At 34.2% G+C, this 20439-nt stretch overlaps 3 protein-coding genes across 3 annotated transcripts; 1 reads left to right on the top strand and 2 right to left on the bottom strand.

Annotated features, from left to right (window-relative positions):
- The first annotated feature begins 13315 nt into the window (after window positions 1-13315).
- LOC111903723 (histone H2A.1) lies at window positions 13316-14053 on the top strand. The gene is made up of 2 exons (XM_023899477.3): window positions 13316-13593; window positions 13685-14053. The coding sequence occupies exons 1-2, from the start codon at window positions 13387-13389 to the stop codon at window positions 13931-13933; spliced, it is 456 nt and encodes a 151-aa protein (XP_023755245.1). The 5' UTR covers window positions 13316-13386; the 3' UTR covers window positions 13934-14053.
- A 1732-nt stretch (window positions 14054-15785) lies between these two features.
- LOC111903724 (ylmG homolog protein 1-2, chloroplastic) lies at window positions 15786-16982 on the bottom strand. The gene is made up of 2 exons (XM_023899478.3): window positions 16232-16982; window positions 15786-16042 (listed from the first exon to the last, which is right to left on the bottom strand). Exon 1 carries the CDS (start codon window positions 16929-16931, stop codon window positions 16242-16244), a length of 690 nt encoding a protein of 229 aa, XP_023755246.1. The 5' UTR covers window positions 16932-16982; the 3' UTR covers window positions 15786-16042; window positions 16232-16241.
- A 1919-nt stretch (window positions 16983-18901) lies between these two features.
- LOC111903725 (V-type proton ATPase 16 kDa proteolipid subunit) lies at window positions 18902-20169 on the bottom strand. The gene is made up of 3 exons (XM_023899479.3): window positions 19932-20169; window positions 19396-19681; window positions 18902-19241 (listed from the first exon to the last, which is right to left on the bottom strand). The coding sequence occupies exons 1-3, from the start codon at window positions 20014-20016 to the stop codon at window positions 19109-19111; spliced, it is 504 nt and encodes a 167-aa protein (XP_023755247.1). The 5' UTR covers window positions 20017-20169; the 3' UTR covers window positions 18902-19108.
- Between the last annotated feature and the right edge of the window lie 270 nt (window positions 20170-20439).

The raw sequence follows: 20439 nt of genomic DNA, 5'->3' as shown, positions 1-20439 counted from the left end.
ATTTCTTCTAATTCAGATTGACTATCATCGTCGTAGAACATATCGGCATTCTCCCCCTCGACTGATGAGCTTTCCAGTGTAGTTGGACTTTCTGGTGCTACACGACTTTCGGGAATTGAGGAGCTTTCCGGTGCAGAAGGGCTTTCGGGTGCAGTTGAGCTTTCGGGTGGAACTGGAATAGAGTTCTCCCCCTCAATTTGTGAGCTCGGTTGTTTTGAAGGACGTGGATTCTCCCCCTCAACTGAAGCACCATGCTTTGGAGGTTCGTTTGGAACATGTTCTCCTTCACCCATTCGTTTGGCGGCATCTTCGACGATTTGCTTCAGATGGTCGACTTTGTTGTCTGCTGCCTTGGCTTCCGAGAGAGTAGCTTTCTCCGGTTCATCGAATAGTTCTACAAACTGCTCAAACAAATTAGCAATTGAGGCCGTGACTTGTCCTGTTTGAAGTAAGTGAGTATCCCAAAAAAATTCCTTCATCAGTTTTAACGTCGAACTTGTTACGATGTTCTTTGGAGTTGAAGATGAAGCATCGTGAGCCAAATACATGGAAGAATTTTACGTTCGGCTTCCTGCTGTTGATGATTTCATAAAGAGTAAGAGAAAAACGCTTGTTGAGATAGGACCTATTCTGCGTAAAACATGTTGCAGCAATATCATCAGCCCAGAAATATAAAGGTAGAGAAGCGAAACTTAGCATTGTTCGGGCCGCCTCACACAAGGACCGGTTTCGTCTTTCGACAATACCGTTCTGTTGAGGGGTGTAGGGGGCTGAGAAGTTGTGACTGGTTCCTTTTTCTGCCAAAAAGTCTTCAAATTCTTTGTTTTTGAACTCCAGTCCATTGTCGCTCCTGATGTTGCGAATGACTTTTCTCAATTGCACTTCAACCTGCTTAATAAACATCTTTAGCTTGAGAGTGGCCTCAGATTTGTGCTTCAGAAAGAACACCCATGTAAAACGTGAAAATTCATCAACAATAACAAGAATATACTTGCTACCGCCAATGCTTTCGATAGATGATGGACCACATAAGTCAATGTGAAGTAACTCAAGTGGTTCAACAACTTTAGTGTTTATAAAGGACGGGTGACTTTGACGACTCTGCTTCCCCATTTCACACGCAGCACACAAATGTTCTCGATCAAACTTGAGCAATGGAAGACCCCTAACATGACCTCCTGTGACAAGCTTGTTGATGTCTTTGAAGTTAATGTGTGAGAGCCTTCGGTGCCACAACCAGCTTTCATCAGAATGTGCTTTGGATAAAAGACATATAGTTGGGTTTCCTTTGATAGGTTTGAGATTGAGAGGAAACATTTCGCCTTTGTGTTCTGATTTGAGAATCACTCTTTTTGTTTGCTTTTCTATGATTTCTGAACCCTCATCGTCAAATGAAACTTTGAGACCGGTACCTCCAACCAGTTGAGATACACTAATGAGATTATGTTGTAGCCCTTCAACGTACGCCACCTTTCTTATTGTAAAGTCTCCATTGGTTATCATCCCATAACCCTTTATCGTTCCATATGAGTTGTTCCCGAACTTGACATTCCCACCATTCTGAAGAGATCGAAACTCCCTCAGCTCCTCCTTCCTTCCTGTCATGTGACGTGAGCAGCCACTGTCAATGTACCATTCTTCGTCGAACTGCTCGTCACTAATAACCTGCAAAAATTAAGCAGATTTAGGAACCCAAAGTTTCTTGGGTCCACGTGAGCCTTTCACAGGAACAGGAATAGTAAGAGAAACATCAACGAGATATGTTCTTTTTATTAATGTTGTTTGATCTTTCTTCTTAATGGTGTATACTTTGATTTTGTTAGAATTAGCTACAGTCGTTTTGGTTTCAGGTTTTGGCGTTTGGGCCTTAGACTGCTTTCGGTCATCCTTGACAGAGGAAAGCTTCGCTTTTCCTTTCAAATCCTTTGATGATTTTGAACTTTGAGCAGGAACAAAATTAGATTTAAAAGAGGATCGAGAATGAGAAGAATTAGAATGGGAATTTCTTCTGACTTGCGGTTCGTTATGACCCTTTTGTTTTTGGTCATTGGGAGGACCGAACCTGGACGTTCGGTAGCTATTGCTTTTGGGACCGAATCTGTCCTTTCGGTTGCTTATGCTCTCTGAACCGAACCTGTCCTTTCGGTTCCATTCCTCATGTGGACTGAAATGCTTTTTCTCTTGCTTTGAATTCTTATCGTGATAAGAGAAATGATTGTTTTGAGAGCGCCAAAACTGCTTTCGCTCAGATAGATTCTTTTTGTATCGTTGATTCCTTTGTTGCTTTTGATCCTTCACTTGTTTCGGCTGTTTGTGGATGTTAGCCTTTTGCTTCTTCTTCTTCTTGTCAGCCGGTTCACTCTTCACAGATGATGTTTCGCTTGTGGAAGTGACTTCTTCTACAGGGACTTCTTTTGTACCACTAGTGCTTGGCACGTCGAAGTTGTCAGGCTTGTTCAGCGGCTCTGGTACATATCTGCCTTTGGTTTTCCAGGACGTCCGCTCTGACAGACCAACAGTTTCATCGACATTATCTATAGGAGCAGACCAGAAAAACTCATCATAGCCATCTGCGTTATCTTCATTCACTATGGCAGTGAGTTCAGTTGTTTGATGTTCGGTTACTCCTGTGACCTTATACACTTGATTTGGTGTTGTTCTCACCTTTTGGTACACAACAGCCTTTTCTTCTAGAATCGGGGACTTATTTTGGGACAATCGAGCAAACTCCACAGAATTTTCAGAAATAAGATTTTTGTGGTTTTCGGGTTCGCTCTTGACAAACTCATAATAGTTGACTTCATCCTTTACAGAAATTACACTCATATCATCGTCCTCATTTAGTTCAAACGCGTTTTCAACATCAATTTTATTTTCTGAACTTAAATTGGCATTCAATGAGTCAAATTTTTGTATGGTTTCGGTCCTTAGTTTTAGCTTATCGTTTTCATCCAAAAGGTTTTTCAGCATGTCCTTATGGTCTTTGGACTTTATGAAAGATTCTATTTTGTCCAGACCATACATGTAAGTGGGATTCACATCATCAGACGAAACAACACTTTCGCAGTTATATGCTTCAGCATCGATTTCATCCTCCTTAAACTCAAGGAAGGGCAAAATCATGCGATGAATTTTCTGTCCTATTTCACAATTCAGATGCAGTTGAGTGATGTTAGCATAAAGACGTTTAGCAATCAAACAAAAAACATTTCTCTGTTTTAAAAACTTTTAAATTGTATCTTTGTAAATAAATGTTTTCATCCTTAGATTTTATCAGCTCCGACTCTTTTTGCTCTACCCACATCCTTCGTTCCTCACTCTTGGATGACACCCTGCTTATTTGGTCAGTTAGGTTAGAATTGGTGACCCGTGTTTGAGTTAAACAACTATCCAGATTTGAGATTCTTGAATTTAAGCTATTTCATATGATTTCTGTGGGACTTTGAATGAAATAAAAAGAGATTGTACCTTCTTGATCAATTCTTCAAGCTCATTGATATGCACACTGAGAGGTTTTGTTGTGAAGCATAAGTCCTCTCACTCCTTGGTATCCTCTTTTCCACCATCAGTATTGTATCCCCTCATGTGAGATACATCAGTTACCATCAAACACTTCCCGCTGCTTTCGTCACCTCTTGCGACATATGCCTTTCCATGTGAAGGCTTTCTCACCTCATCATCCTCTGAGTCAATTGACCATACATGCATGCCACCGAACTCGTCATCCTCTACCGAACCCTGTACAATAAGAGCATTCATAGAAGGGTTAGTAGCAGTTTTCTTCCTCTTGATCTCTTCCAGCTTTTTCATCAAGACAACCTCTTCGTCTTTCTCCTCATCCTTCTCTGCCATTTTCTTCAGAACACAATCTTTGGCATAATGGTTCTTTCCTCCACAGTAGTAGCAGTTCACACCAGAATCTCCATCAACCTTCGCCTCTTTCTTTGGTTCCTCAGTCTTCGGCTCCTCCCTAACCTTTTCAGAACTATAGCTTCCCTGCCAATTTCGGTTCTTATTGGTAGGGAACCTTTTCTTGATAAACCTTTTTGGATTAGACACCATCATTGCATAATCTTCAGAAGTAAGATCATAGTCTTCTAGGTTCAGATCTTCATCTTCTACCACATTTTTGCTTTTAGACAGGAGGGCCAAGGACCCCAAACTTGAGACCACATTCTTCTCTTGCATGACAATCTTTTCTTGAGATTTCAAAATTCCCACCAGCTTTGCCAGCGAATAAGACTTGAACTGCTTATGAGCTTTGACTGTAGACACAACAGCTCTCCATTCAGATCTTAGGCCATTCAAAAAGGTGACCTTTTGTTCAATCAGCTTCCTTTCTATATCATGTTTGATCATCTTGCTAAGAAGATGATTGAAGCGATCGAACGTCTGAGTGACAGTTTCATCAGAATTCTGCTTAAATTCACCAAACTCAGACAAAAGCAACGTCTGAATGGAATGCTCCAAATCTTCATCTATGGAATATAGCTCTCGCAACCTATCCCATATTTCTTTGGTGGTACTGCAGGAACTCACCAACCTAAATGTATCAGATTGAAGAGCGAATTGGATCAGTCTCAATGCTTTGATATTGCAATGAAACTTCTCCTTTTCGTCTTGAGCAACGTCTTTTACATCTTTTAACAGATCATTATATTCTTTCTGAGTTTTAATGATCTTTGATGTTCCTGAGTGAGCAAATGGTCCAGACACAATTGCTTCCCAAATAAGATACCCATTATCTTCAGATCCGATGACATAGTCTTCAAAATGATGTGCCCAAACTTCGTAATCCTGGGTGTAAAGAATAGGAATCTTTGTCCTTGATCCAATGTTGTTTGAGATGTTGATAGGATTAGATTGAGACTCGTCCATACTTGATCGTTTAACCTGTTTGAAAGATCAGACTTGTAATATGTAATATTAGGGCAAAACAAATAAATGTTGAGTTACGTCAATTATGGAATGACGGCTCAATAAATATCAGTTAATGCGGAATAACCCTAATCGCTTCTTTCACAGAAGAGATGTGTATGAATTACACAGCCTCTTGCTCTGATACCAATTGATGAGTTATAAAAAACTCTTTGATCGATTAGATCTTTGTAACAGGTAAATAAAGAACGTAAAAAACTGTGAGATAAAACACAAGTATAGATCTGAATGAGTCGAATGATTAGATTAACTCAATCCTCAGCAGAAAATACTTATCTAATCGTTACGTTCTAGGATGCATGCAAGCATCTATTTATAAAAAACCCTACATAAAACTCACGGACGGACAGGCCCATACCGGAGACAAAACTTGGACTAGCTAACGAGCCCAAAGGACGCAACACTAAACTGGACCTAACAAGTGGTTTATAAACAGTTTGCCGTTTCAATAAAAAATAATTGACAAACCTTCACCGCTCAAAAATTGAACCGTTTGCACTAGAACCTTTGGAGCATGTTTGTGATTTTTTTAATTAGAAATTACCACTCTATTATATATATATATATATATATATATATGTGTGTGTGTGTGTGTGTGTGTGTGTGTATATATATATATATATATATATATATATATATATATATATATATTATAAAGCTAGCATTTTTCCTTAAACCTCATACATTTGAAACTCCCATGCATTTTTCCTTTCACCACATTCATTTGAAACTCCCATCACTTTTCAGTTTATTTCTAACAATAATTATAATTGGTTAATAAGGTTAAATAAATATCAAACCTAAAATGTAATCATATATAAACTAAATTTCAATATTAAAATAATATAATTACTTCTACTTATAAAGTTATGTTTTTTAACTTTTAACATATTATACTTATTTTATTAGTGTTAATATATTGTTGGATGTAAACCATTATCATTTTAAAGACACAATTTTGGAACAATTTGTATAAAATACTAAATTATTAACTTAAATATAACATTACAGGGTTAACTTAAATATAAATTTTTGTTTACCTTAGACAACCCAAAAACTATTTTGTAAATAGTTAAAAGTGATAAATTGTAGTTTCTTTCTAATAATGATTATAAGTTGGTTAATAAGGTTAAATAAATATCAAACCTAAAGTATAATCACAAATAAACTAAATTTTAATTTTAAAATAATATATTTACTTCTACTTATAAAGTTATGTCTTCAACTTTTAACATATTATACTTAATTTATTAGATTAAAAATGTTCTTGTATATAAACCATCATGAGTTTAAAGCTACAACTTTTGAACAGTTTAGACAAAAATACTTAAATTGTTAATTTAAATATAACATTACAGTGTCAACTTAAATATAAATTTCATTTCCACTTAAAAAACCAAAGAATATTTTGTAAATAGTTAAAAGTGATAAATTGTAGTGGTAAATGCAAAAACTAAACTGTAATCTCAATTTAACTAAAATATTTCGTAAAGATATTTTTATATTCGTTACAAGTTTTAAAATAAGTAAATTAAAATAACATACAGTAACAATAGTTAAAAATAACTATATATAAATGATTATATTGTTACATTTAAAATCAAAAAACAATGTTTGATGTTTTAAATAATTATAATGTTAGAAATTAAAACATTAAGCAAATAAATTTTAAAAAATTAATTAACAATAATAACAACTACAAATAACATTAAACCATATATTATATTTAATTTTATTCACGTGTAATTCGCGGGTAGAAGTCCTTCAAACTATTGAGATAATGCAGTTATAATAGATGTATATATATTATCATATAATTCAAAACAATCAATATATTATATCAATTTAGTATACGAATTATGATATTAAAATTAACAACAATATTACTGTTATATTTTAAAAAAACATATATTTGTAAAGACTTCAACTATATAGGTGTTTTTCGCGCAACGTGCGGGCATTCGCCTAGTATATATATATGAGTAGGATCAAATGAAAACACCTAAAAGGTTGAGAACGCAAGAACAAATATGGACTATCTAAATACTAAGATGTATGGTTACTATTAAACATATATATATATATATATATATATATATATATATATATATATATATGTGTGTGTGTGTGTGTATATATATATATATATATATATATATATATATATATACCTTTCAATTCACTCAAAAAAAACAAATTATTCTATCAAAATGTTTGAACAACCAAAATACTCTCAACTCTAATGCTTCTAACCCAATTGCACTCTTCGGGTAGGATCCGTCATCACTACCACCTTATCGGCCACAAATCTATCCATTAATTTACTCTCAAAATCAAATGTTTGTAGGTGTTCTTAGCTGATATTTATGATTCAAAATGTCACAACAATTCAATTCTAATCCCCACCACCACAAACAACACCCTCAACAAAACTCAAACCCAGTTCCAATTTTAGTACAAATCGCCTTTAACACAAGGCATGACAATCGTGTCGTGTTCGGTTTGGCGGGTCAAAAACACTAACTCGAACACGACCCATTTAATTATACAGGTCGGGTTGGCGGGTTTGAAACATAAACCCATATACGAATGTAACTTCCCAAAAATCCTTGGAAATTTTTTCATTTTTTAAAATATTAATCCATACAACAATCTACTCCCAAAACATTCAAGGTGGAAAATAGTATTTAAACATCAAAGTAAAAATCATAAATAGCCATTGTGGAATAAACTCTAAGGGATATTGTACATGAAAGATCTAGTATGCTCAAGAATCATATTAAAATGAAAATGCTAAATAACATATAATCCTAAGGGTCATACTATGAACAACTTGATATAATTGATTGTTTATTAGAAATTGATTTTAGTAAATATTCATAAACTTTTATAATAAACTGGGAAAAAATTTTATTTCAAGGAAATAATTATTTTACAATACAAGTAACACACTATTTCATAAGATATAAATTAATAAGTCATGTACAACATTTTGGATTTGGAAAACCTTTTTGTCTTTTAGCAAAAGACAAATTTATATCTTATAAACTTTAAATTTATAAAATATAAACTCTTCTTTTTCTTTTTTTACTCAATGGTCGGCCATGCATGAGGAAAAAGAGAAACATGGCTTTCATGTAATAGATATACCTATCAAGATTCATAACTTTACCAAAAGACCACTAACACATTGCATGGCTTAATGGAGTCAAAACCAAAACCCTAGATTCATAACTTTACCAAGAGACCACTAACACATTCATGTAATAGATATACTCATCGAGATTCGATTTTTATGACTTAATAACCTCAAATATGACTAGATATGAGGCTCAAAGGTTCCGGAGTAACTTCTACTCACAAGTACCAAGCCATGGGACAAAAACATGCTCATATCTTAACCCAAAGCTAGATCTACACTAAAGAGCCATAACGTTTGAAGATTTATGCCTCTAGAAGAAAGGTCGAGATGAATAAGGTATGGATCTGCAAGCTCCAAGCCAACCAACACTTCTCAAATGAGATCCTTCTTCTCCAATATGCACCAAGATCACTCAAAATCACTCAACAGGCTCAAGAATCTCACAAGTGGGGATAAGGTTTCGAGGGTACTTCTTTAGAGGATGGAGGCTAAATATAAGAAGGATTTCTAAAAGGTTAAGGCCTTTAAATATGGTCCATGACCCAAAAAATTAGGGTTTGACACTGCCACACGTACGCCCAACATACTAGGGAGATTCATCGTGACAAAAAAAAAAAAAAAAAAAAAAAAAAAAAACAAGTATGTCCAACGTACATGCCTTGTACGCCCTACGTACAGACCAAACTCTTTCCCATTCTAGCTTCCAATGGGTCACACCTTAATAAAGTTGGTACATTTTGTATATTTATTATTAATATGATTATTAATAAATAGTATCAATTATTGTATTTAATTTGAGAATAATTATTGTTTTATGAAAATAATAAATAAAGGAGAGTAGAACTAATTATTATATCATATAATATGATTTAATAATTCATGTACAAAGTTTTAAACATTTTGGTAACCATTATCAAATTAGTGAATTTGTATACCATGGTTAATTAACCAACAAACTCATTTTGTCTCTTATGAGACCATACTCATGCAACTTTTAAGATGTATTGAGGTTGCTTGTCAACCTCCATGACTTGTCTGTCATGTCTCTCTTTGTAGAATATTTCTTTTTAATAGAATAAGATGTAGCATTTATACATGCATGAGATATATAAGAAAGTGTTATACTCATAAGTTGCTAGTTTTTTTTGTTGGTCTTAATACTCTCTCTTATTAGAAGAAGTCGTAGCATCCTTCTTACTCCCTAGTTCTCTCTGTTTTGAAGATAACTTTGTGATTAAATATCCTTTTAGTTGTCTCATTTAGTGTTTATTTAAGTGAAGTGCTTAAAAGCTTAAGACACTCAATAACACAAGAAGGAACTATCATTTAAAGTGTCTTATTTTTTATGGTGGATATACATAGAGAAATCAAACTCTTTGATTTTTGTTATCTTTATCAACACTGTCACACCCCAAAACCAAGAACGGCGGAAACGTTCTGGGGCGGAGGACGTCATGTACAGTATCACAACAATGAAAAGTAGTAAACAAGCAACAACATCATCCATTTCATTAATAATATAATTATTATACAAGTGTGTTCTGTCAAATTATAATAGACACTAAAGCATAAATCAAAATCAAAGATGAGTCTTGAACAAGCTCCATCTTCTCTAAACCTTGCATCGGTACCTGTCTATGATGACCTGAGGATACAAATAATTTTGAAAGCGAGTATCAGCTTTGAAGCTGGTGAGATCATAAGTATTTTAGTGTCTTAATTTGTAAGTAAGTATTTGTATGTAAGAATTTGTAAGTATATGAATTGTAAGTATTGAAAGTGTATATGAACTGTAAGTATGAAAATGTTTGTAAAACAACTATAAACGTTTGAAAACCCCTATAAATCCCTATGATTCCTATTAGTAACAAAAGGAGTCTTCTACCAAGACTTAACTGTTCTCAATGTAGTCTTCTATCAAGACCTAATTGTTATGAATGTAGTCTTCTACCAAGACCTAACTGCTCTGAATGTAGTCTTCTACCAAGACCTAACTGCTCTGAATGTAGTCTTCTACCAAGACCTAACTGTTCTGAATGTAGTCTTCTACCAAGACCTAACTGCTCTGAATGTAGTCTTCTACCAAGACCTAGCTGTATTAGTATTACCCTCTGGAACAAGGGCCACTAACAATGTTAACTGAAGACATCCGTAGATGTACATTTACCTCTGTTGCTAACAGTTGGGTATAGGAATAGTCAGTCCCCAAAAGTATATCTGTAATGGTATCAACCGTTGACATTCGTGGATGTGCTTTTACCTCTGTAGCTAATAGAGATTCTAGGAATGGTCAATCCTGCAACGTATCCTTTGGTACTAGGATATTAAATCCAATCTATCTTGTCGATTATGTGATTGAATCACAAGGTAAAGATAAGAATGAGGATTATATAACAAAATCTATACATATAACATGTACTAGTAATTCTTGTAAGTGTACTCATGTAAATGTGATCATGTGACCATATCTATGTAATAGTATGGTAATGTACTGTAATGTTCTAGCTGTAGTGTACGTGCTCTCTATCTAGCAGGTATAGTAATGTACTGTAATGTTCTAGCTGTAGTGTACGTGTTCTCTATCTAGCAAGTATAGTAATGTACTGTAATGTTCTAGCTGTAGTGTACGTGTTCTCTATCTAGCAAGTATAGTAATGTACTGTAATTTTCTAGCAAGTATTGACTCATGAATGAACTGACTCATTGTATGGTATCGCGTTCTAGTAATAGTTCTAGTATCTTCCTAAACTACCCATATGGTAGTTTACTAGTAATCTAACTGGTACGTATGAACATGGATGTATACCCTTGCTACCCAAGGGCATTGGATGAACTGGAAGGGCCTTTATGACTATATATGTACATATGTTATATAACTAATATTTAAACGACCTTCGGACGAGTACCCGATATCCCACCAGACCACATCTCAAGCGCGAAAAGGAAATAGGGTGGATAGCCTTCCTAAGTCTTTTATACATTTCTTATATAACTATACATATAGAGGCATGCAAATTATAATATAAAAGCATAAATAAGTTTTGTAAAACCTTTGAACATAATTATTATCTTAAGAAAAGATCGACGTGATGTCAATCTATAAAACGGTTTGAAGGCATGGGTTTGATAAAACGGTTTAGTATAAAGAAACATTTGTTTGAAACACAATTGTAAATAAGTTTGAAAAGTAATATACAGAGTAAAATGTACAGAGAAATAAGAAGTTTTAAACACATAAAGTGTTTATGAAAGACATTTGAAGGAAACTGTTTGGTAATACGGCTAATGAGTAGCCAATCATTTGAATGTTGCTTATTAATCACATGTGATTGATATAATAATTAGCATAATTCTACTTGTATCCCCCCCATAAAACATTTAAAAACAGTTTAAAACATTGATTAAGGGGTATGAACTCACCTGTGGTAAGTGGATCGGAAGGAAGTGTCGGATAAGTGCTTGGTGTCAAGTGAAGACTTAGACACGCACAAAGATCCTAATAACATATAAGGATATATGTATACACAATTAGTCTTTAAACAACTAATAAACAAAGTTAAGACACTCTAGGACAGGCTAAACACTTTATACAAGTGTTATACGTCTCAAGGGTTGCATCTAAGTGTTGTAGGGAAAGGCTAGTGTGTTTGGGGTTCAAGGGTAAACTCCCTTGGAGTTTACGGTTTTGATGGTCATGACACCAAGAGTTTACGGCAGTAAACTCTAGAGTTTACGGTCGTAAACTCTAGTCCTAATGACTAGGTGTTGTTTGGTGGTTTAACAAGCCTCTTGGAGCAATTCTACTAAGTGGTTTGGCCTTTGGAATGGACTAGGGCATCAAAACACCTCTTTTGAGGAGTTTACGACCTCATGGCGTTTTCCCTTGGGTTCATAAACCGTAAAACCATATGGAAGAGTGTAAAGCCATGTTTTCAAGTCCCTGACACAATTAGGGAAGTGTATGGGCTAGTTTCTAAGCCTAAGGAAGGAAAATGACAAACTTAAACTCACTTTAGGGTGTTTACGGTTTTGGGAGATCCCCAAACCGTAAACCCCTATATTTGATGGTCTTTGATGTTTTTTCTAGGTTTAAACTCAATGAGGAAGGTTTAAACATGTCAAGGAAGGTTTAAACATCAAACTAGGGCTTAGATAAGGACTTAGGCACACTTTGGTGCCCTTTATGGTGTTTACGGCCCAAGAACATTCTTGGACCGTGAACACCTTCAATCTTGTGTTCTTGACATGTTTTCTTGATGTTTAAATGTAGTACTAGCTTAAAATCACTCAAGGATAGAAGCACTTACTATTGGAAGGCTTGATTTGTGCTAAAAGGCCAAGAACACTTAGTGTGTGTTCTTGGTGTTTTGGAAAATCTAAACAAAACACATAAATGAATGGATGAATAGATGCACAAACACTAGATTAAGTGTTTTACTAACTTGAAATGGTTAGAACACTTACAACTTTGAAGATTTGGAATTAAATCTTGGATGATACTTGAGAGGATATTTTAGAGTTTACTCTTTTGACTTTTGGGGAGTAAACACAAATGACTAACTTTTTGGGGAGTAAACTCATACATAGACATGAGTTTACGGTTTTGGTGATTTCTAAACCCAAAACATAAAAGTTTGGTCGGGTGTTTCTAATACACGAAGTGTTTGCGGTTTTCAAAAATCAAAACCCGAGACGACATTTTCTTTCATCCGTTCGTTTAAAAATAATATTAAAATAATCAAACGAACTTTATATTTCTTAAAAATAAGAAATAATGACATTGACTTATGATACGAATGAGTTGACTTTTAGGGTTTGACCGAATGAAAATTTCGAGTTGTTACAAACACCCAAAAATCAAGTAGGTTAAATGGTTTCAAAGATCGTCATTTTAAACCATTATTTGGTTGTTTTAATATCATTCTAAGTTTCTAACATCTATAAATAGATAAAGTTATTTTTGTTGAATAAATATGATTTATATTAGAAAAATATACATAAATTTGTAGAAAAAAATAATAATACATAATTACTTATATTTTAGTTTTAGAAATTTAAAATCGGCCCAACTTTAATCAACGCCAGTTAAATAGTTAATTAATTAACTTCGCCTCGGCTATGGATTGCCAGCGTGGCATGCTTTGTTAACCGTCGGATCATTTTAGATCCCCCCACCTTAAATTCAACCAAACAAACCGCACATTATATATATTCATCTTCTCCCTCCGTTTTATTCATCGAGTTTTCAAATTCACAATCAACTCCATCGAATCTAATCTCTCGACACCAAATTTTAAGCCAGATCAATGGAGTCCGGGAAAACAACTAAGGGTGCCGGAGGAAGGAAAGGCGCCGGTGAACGGAAGAAATCGGTGACTAAGTCGGTTAAGGCCGGACTTCAGTTTCCGGTGGGTAGAATCTCTAGGTTTCTGAAAAAAGGCCAATACGCTAAACGAACTGGCTCCGGTGCACCGATCTATCTCGCCGCTGTTCTTGAATACCTCGCTGCTGAGGTTCTTATCCTAGTTTTCTGTAGTTACTTTCGTTTTGTTTTGATATTTGTTGAAATCAGATATTGATTTGATTCCCAAAATCGAATTACAGGTTTTGGAGTTGGCTGGAAATGCAGCAAGAGATAACAAGAAGACGAGAATTAACCCTAGACATGTTCTATTGGCTGTGAGGAACGATGAAGAATTGGGGAAATTGCTTGCTGGTGTTACCATCGCGAATGGAGGTGTTCTACCAAACATCAATCCAGTTTTGTTGCCAAAGAAATCTGCAGTTGACGCCGAGAAGACTCCTAAATCTCCCAAATCGACTAAAGCTTCCAAATCACCCAAAAAGGCATAGAAATATGTAGTTATGGTGTAGAATAGTCATGTTGTTTGTATGAAGCTACATTAGGTTAAATGTTAAGAAAGTTTCTTGATTTTAGCACCACAATTAATCTAATCATCTTGATTACATATATTTCTCAACTGTGTTAATTCTCTTTTGTTGTGTTTAAGTTTCTTATGGTTTTGTCAAGAACCCATTTCATCGATGCTGCTTAAGATTCATCATTTTGTTTGAATGATTTTTGTCTCTTTGGAACATTGGTGTATTGAGTTTCGTCACAATTATATCCAATGTATTTCGCTTTGAACTTACATCAACAAGGCTTGGTTTTTGTGTTTGAGCTATTGATTATCTTATGGTTTAAAAAGTGATGCAATAGATGTCTCTGAAAGCCATTAAAATGTAGAATGCTCTGAAGCAATTGATTTTCTAGTATTTGTGATGAACACTATTTTTTTTGGTTGAAATTTAAAGATTGTTATTGATGTATGGTCATAAAGAATAGATAAGGTTATGGATAAAAATTGTTGTATTTGGTATAATTGTAGGCCTCTGTAACTCGATGTTTTTGTTTTAGGGGTGACAATTGATTATAGGACGCAACACAAAATGGATATTCTAATTTTTCTTTATGGTGTTTTTGTGTATTGTGTAAAAAGCATGACTTTGTGTTGTGGTTGTGTTATAAATTCAACACAGTATAAACATGTGATGGCCTTTATTTGTATATAAATGTTGGATAAATATAGTTGTGAAGCATTCCTTTCCTTGCATGATTAGTTTGTCAAAAACTCATTCAAATTTAAAATGTTAGAAGTAAAACATGGAAATTTGGTCCCATTAAATTTCAATATAGTTGTCAAGTTGCAAGGATGGAACAATCAATACAAAAGCACAAGTATATATGTGATTTTTTTCACAACCCAAAAGTCTTCTAATGTCCAAACGTTTCTACTCTAGTCTTCATATTCATCAACCTATTTGTTGGTAGAAACATACATAAATAACATCGCTCAATATCAATAAACCATCAAGACTATTTTTATTTTTGAACATACAAGAATAACATCGATAACCCAACTAATCACATCCATTCAAAAACCAAATCTAGATTAAAAACCATCAAATGAGCTCATAAATTTCAAATTTAGCTTGAGATCACTCCAATAACAAATAAGAAGTTATTAGTTATAAGTTATGGATTAGTAAACTTCATTAGATATTACGAAAGCTCATTTCTAGGGTAGGTTAACATCAAATTCATGATCAAATGCTTCGAGTCGACATTTCACCAATCTAGGGTTCATAAGTTTTCAAAACAACTTATGAAGTTAAATATCAAGCAACATTAGTGAATGTTGTTTGCTAGATTAGTACCTATTGATGAGAATAAACCTATAGACTTAATCTTCCTTAAAAACTTAAGATTTAGATATTGCGGGTTGACCGACCATAAACAATGACTTAGCCAAATACGGTTGATTTTCTTTAAATTTGGTATTTTGTTTGAGAACTATTTTCCATAAATCTTTTACATACTATTAATTGTGTTTGGTTGAAAATATCAAGTTGTATTCTTGATTTAAGTCTAAGGTTGCTAAAAATCTTTATTGGGTATTTTAACAATCTAACCCCAAGTGCAATAGCAAAATACTTTACTTTTTCTTATACGATATATAGGTAATAATAACATACCTTCATTATTTTAATCAATAGCAATATACTTATGTTTTTTTTTTCACATATACTAGTAAGATACCTATACTTTTTACTTTTCACTCATAACAACTTACAAATAATATTATGATTAATAGCAACAAGTAAAACAAATCATGTATAAATAATTTGAATGGTAAACCGTATATAAATAGCAACCATTTCCACTTGTCACACATCAATTAAAAAATGTCTACACTGCATTTATACAAGCAGCCGATTGTTTAATAGATCCATTTGATCATAATAAAAGTTGCTAATGCTATAATAGTACCTCAAATATTACTAATTGCTTACAAATATAAGAAAACAAGCAAAATTTTATGACACCAAAAGACCAACCTTCATGATGATATTGAATAGATGCCAGACCCATTTTCGTAATTTTGCACACCTGTTTTGTAACTAAGAAAAGATACATGTGTAAGTACATTACTATAACCACTAAGAATAGTATAAATTGGGCAGATTGTGAGATTTTGTTGAAAAAAAAGAAGCATTTAAGCTTATCTACAGAACCCAAAACAGCTAAGAATACAATGATGAATTCATAGAAGAGCAAAATTTATGAAATGGAATCTTCCATTAAAATACCTTGTGTCTCTTAGAACCCCATCTTGCTGCTCTTGAGAATTCCGCCCAGAAAACCCAAAACTGCAAAGGCCAACAAAGGGCTAACATCCAAAGTATCGAACACTGGAGGGATAATATTCCTAAACAGATTCAAATAAGGATCACACAAGTCTCTAATGGCTGACAATGGCTGTCTATCCCATGGAATATTCGGAAACCAACTCAACAAAACCCTAACCAACAACACCCCGCTGTAAATATCAAGCCATTTCGCCATTCCGGCCGCCACAACAGTCAACGGCGTATGCAGACGCGCCGGTCGGCCGCTCATGGTGGCGAAGAACAAAGTTCCGGTAAGGGGTAGTACGTTTTGTTGGAGGTTTAAATTTAGGGCGAAAGTGGCGATCTTCTGAGCGAATACTTTGGAGGCTGTGAGGGCAATTGCGAAGAGGGTTGTGATTGTTCTGGTTGACCCGGTGAGTAGTGGTTCCGTCGGTGGATTGGGAGCTATTGTCGGCGACGATGAGGAAGAAGATGAGGCGATAATTAAGGGTTTCTTAGGGTTTTTGAGAGAAAGGTGAACGGGTTTGGAAGAGAAAATGGATTTGGGTTTAGAAAGAGAGACAATTGAGGGTCTGTGAGGGTGAAGGAAGGTCGGGTTTTGAAGGATTAGGGTTTGGGAAGCCATTAGAGACACAGAAGAAGATGAGGAAGAAGCCATTATTTCCAATGAAGTTTTTTTGCAAGATTTTTTTCTTCACCCCAATCCTAAACTTTGTTAAACATCTGTAATGATTCTAGAACGTTCTAAACTAACCCTTTACAAACTGAAAATTTACAAAAGTCCCCTTATTTTTAGAAGAAATGTAATTTAGCCCCTGTAGTTCATTACCTAAACAATCTCAAACTTTGACTTCAAACGTTAAAGAAGTTTTGAATTTTTGAAAGTTCCACAAAGTATAGACTATAGATACATAAAGTTCAGGCAAAATGTAATAAGAACAATCAATTAAATTACCAAGCTTCTAATGAGTTAGCGCAACAACTTTTTAAATTAGTTTTTGTGAATCGACATTTTTAAGAACAATCAATTAAATCACCAACCTTCTAATGAGTTAGGGCAACAACTTTTTTAAATTAATTTTTGTGATTTATGCCGATTTAGTCGTTAAACTTTGATTATTCTATCTACAAATTACCTTAAACGAAGAAAATCTAGTCCAAGCTATTTTTCTATTACATATATATCCTTCATGAAACAACCATTTAAGCTCATGAATGTCCTACATTTATCCAACCATGAGTCCATGACTCGATTGGTATTTCATTGGAATCCAAAAAGAAGAGTAACCAAATTGGTGGAACTTTTTTTTGAAATTGGTTGCTATTTAGGGGCGTTTAATAGCATTGATTAGGTATATAAGTTGTGCCCTTTTATTTATGAGACTTTAGATCGCGACTTAAGTTGACGTTTGATACATGGGACTGGACATAATAAAACATTTTTTTTTAAACGGTTGGTATGATTGGAGCAGAAACAAGATAAGATATTGACCAAGTCAATGAGAATAATTTGTTAAATTTTAGTCTCACCAAAAGGTTGGAACACAATGGAGTTGAACGTAAAATGACAAAATAGACCTTAAACCCCTTTTCATATTTAACCCACGTCCCTACCTAAACACTTAGGGACTGTTTGTTTTTTTTGTGAAGATCTGCGCAACTACTTTTATCTGCGCCGCACAGACAACGCGCAGACATATGTCCTCGCAGAGTGTTTGTTTTTTTGGAAGTGCGTAGATCAAAAAACGTCTGCGCGAGATCTTCCTGACGCAGACATTAACCATTGTCTTCAAAGGTCTTCAGACCTCATTTTAACCTAAACAAAAAAAAAACATGGGCAACCGTACAGTTTTTTTTTTTTTTTTTTTTTTTTGCTGAAAATGTATTTTTAATATTTATGACATGAAATTAAGTTTGAAAAATCAATTTATCTCAACAGTAGATGTTAAAAACAAATAGTTTTCTTATTGCAGACTGCAGACATTTGGCCCATCTCTTTTGCCACAGAGGCTTGCAGATGTGATCCGCAGATTGCAGACATTTTGACTTCAAAAAAACAAACAACACCTTAGTTCCACTACCAAACCCAAGAAATTTCTAGTCTCGACTTTCTTAGTCATCAATAGAACCTGAAATTTCTCGATAGCTTTTAGGTTAATGTCTGATTTATATATACAATTTAATTTTGACTAAAAAAATTAAAATGTGTCAAAAGCTGTTCAAATTTAAACAATTTGGCTTCAAAGACCATTGTCTATCAATTTGATAAATTGCTACTAATGGTATAAAGTATAACTACATTACTATTATCGGTAACTATACATTAATAGCAACATACATGCATTTTTTTTACATATAATAGCAATACACTAACAATTCTTTATCAACCTTGCAGCAGTCTTAGTGATAACAACTTTATGTTATAAAAAAAGTACATTGCCCATAATCGTAGCAAGATAGTGGTAGAATCCTATTATGGGTTAAAAAATATATGAACATGTTGCAATTATTGATAAAATACAAAGCAATAGTGATTATCTTCAATTTGTCTGCAAGAAGAGTGTTATACACAACACAAACCATCACATTTTCTAAAAGGGATATTGAAAGCAACAATCACACAAAAAATTAACAAAAACTCTTATTCTGCACAAACATAAACGCTAGTGATAATGAGTCCACAAAGAATCCCAATAATATCACGAAAATTTAAGGTAATGCAATAACATGTGTCCAAAAGCTGGAAAATTATGAAATAAAAAAATGATCTTGATTTATGAAAACAAAACAAACAACAAACAGATATTTCAAAAAAAAAAAAAAAAATCAATCTTCTTAATCCGCTCTTGATTGTCCAGCACGTGAAGACAAAATGATGCCAACAATGAGCCCGTATAAGGCAAGAGCTTCAGCAAAGATGAGGATAAGAATCATACCCACAAAAAGCTTTGGTTGCTGTGCATTCGCTCTGTAAAATAAACAATTTTTTTACATAATTCATGAAGAAGATGAAGTGTTCGTCTATATTATCTTATATCTAATCAACAATTTCAAACCTGCATATAATCACGATTATGTAGTGAAGATTTATATGAATAGAGAAAGAGAAGTAAGAACAATACCTAACACCAGCATCACCAACAATCCCAATCGCCATTCCTGCAGACAAACCAGCAAGACCACAAGCCAAACCAGAGGAAAGATGTGCATAGCCATCAAACAGATAATACGATTTTGCTTTAGGGTTAATCCCAGTACTGATGATAACAGCGATAATCAACCCATAAATACCAAGCACACCAGCCATAACCACAGGAACAATCGACTTCATCACTAGCTCAGGCCTCATCACACCCATCGACGCCACACCAACACCACTCTTCGCTGTTCCATACGCCGCTCCCATGCCTGTAAAAATCAATCAATCAAAATCTTAATTTCGATTTAATCCCTAAGTTTCTAATTCGAAAAAAAAAAACCGAATAAAGGAATATATGGTTACGGACCATCATAACCATCTAATTCGAAGTTCTAAGGTATGAATTGGTTCAAATCGTAATAACTTAGCATCGTATGTGTAATTATGGTTTGCTAAATCGACGATAAATCGAGAAATTACAAGGGTATTGAAATTAGGGTTAGGGATTTGATCACGTACAGGAGAAGACGAGGGCAGCAGCTGCGCCGAGGAAACCAAAGAAAGGGGCAGTTTCATCACCACTGAATGCTGAACCTGAAGACATTGTTAATCGATTTTGGATTAAAATCGATCGGAAAAGTGGAAATGGAAAGAGTTTTAGATCTGTGTATGTGTGTATGTTGATGAACACCTGTCCTTTTGGATACCGAGAGGACGGACAGCTTTTTTGGAGGATTTTATCGAAGAAAAATCTTCAAATTATTGATTGGAATCGGATCTATGGAAAAGTTAAATACCGTTTCGTTGTAAATTTATTTGGGTTAATCACACATTTTTATATTCCTACATAACTTTAACATATTTTTAGCATAAAAAACCCAATTTTATGCCATATAACGTGTCTAATATGGCTCTATTTTGGGAATAACAAAATATAGTAAGCTTTTGTTTAAGTTTTTTTTTGTCGTGTCGTTCAATTAGCATAGACTCTTCGTTAAACTAAACTGTAGTTATAGGTTGTATTTTA

The sequence above is a fragment of the Lactuca sativa genome, chromosome 8 (genome assembly GCF_002870075.4).
Source record: "Lactuca sativa cultivar Salinas chromosome 8, Lsat_Salinas_v11, whole genome shotgun sequence".
In the NCBI taxonomy this organism is placed as follows: domain Eukaryota; kingdom Viridiplantae; phylum Streptophyta; class Magnoliopsida; order Asterales; family Asteraceae; genus Lactuca; species Lactuca sativa.
The sequence above is the reverse complement of the archived record's forward strand: the minus strand, read 5'-3'. Positions and strand labels throughout refer to the sequence as shown.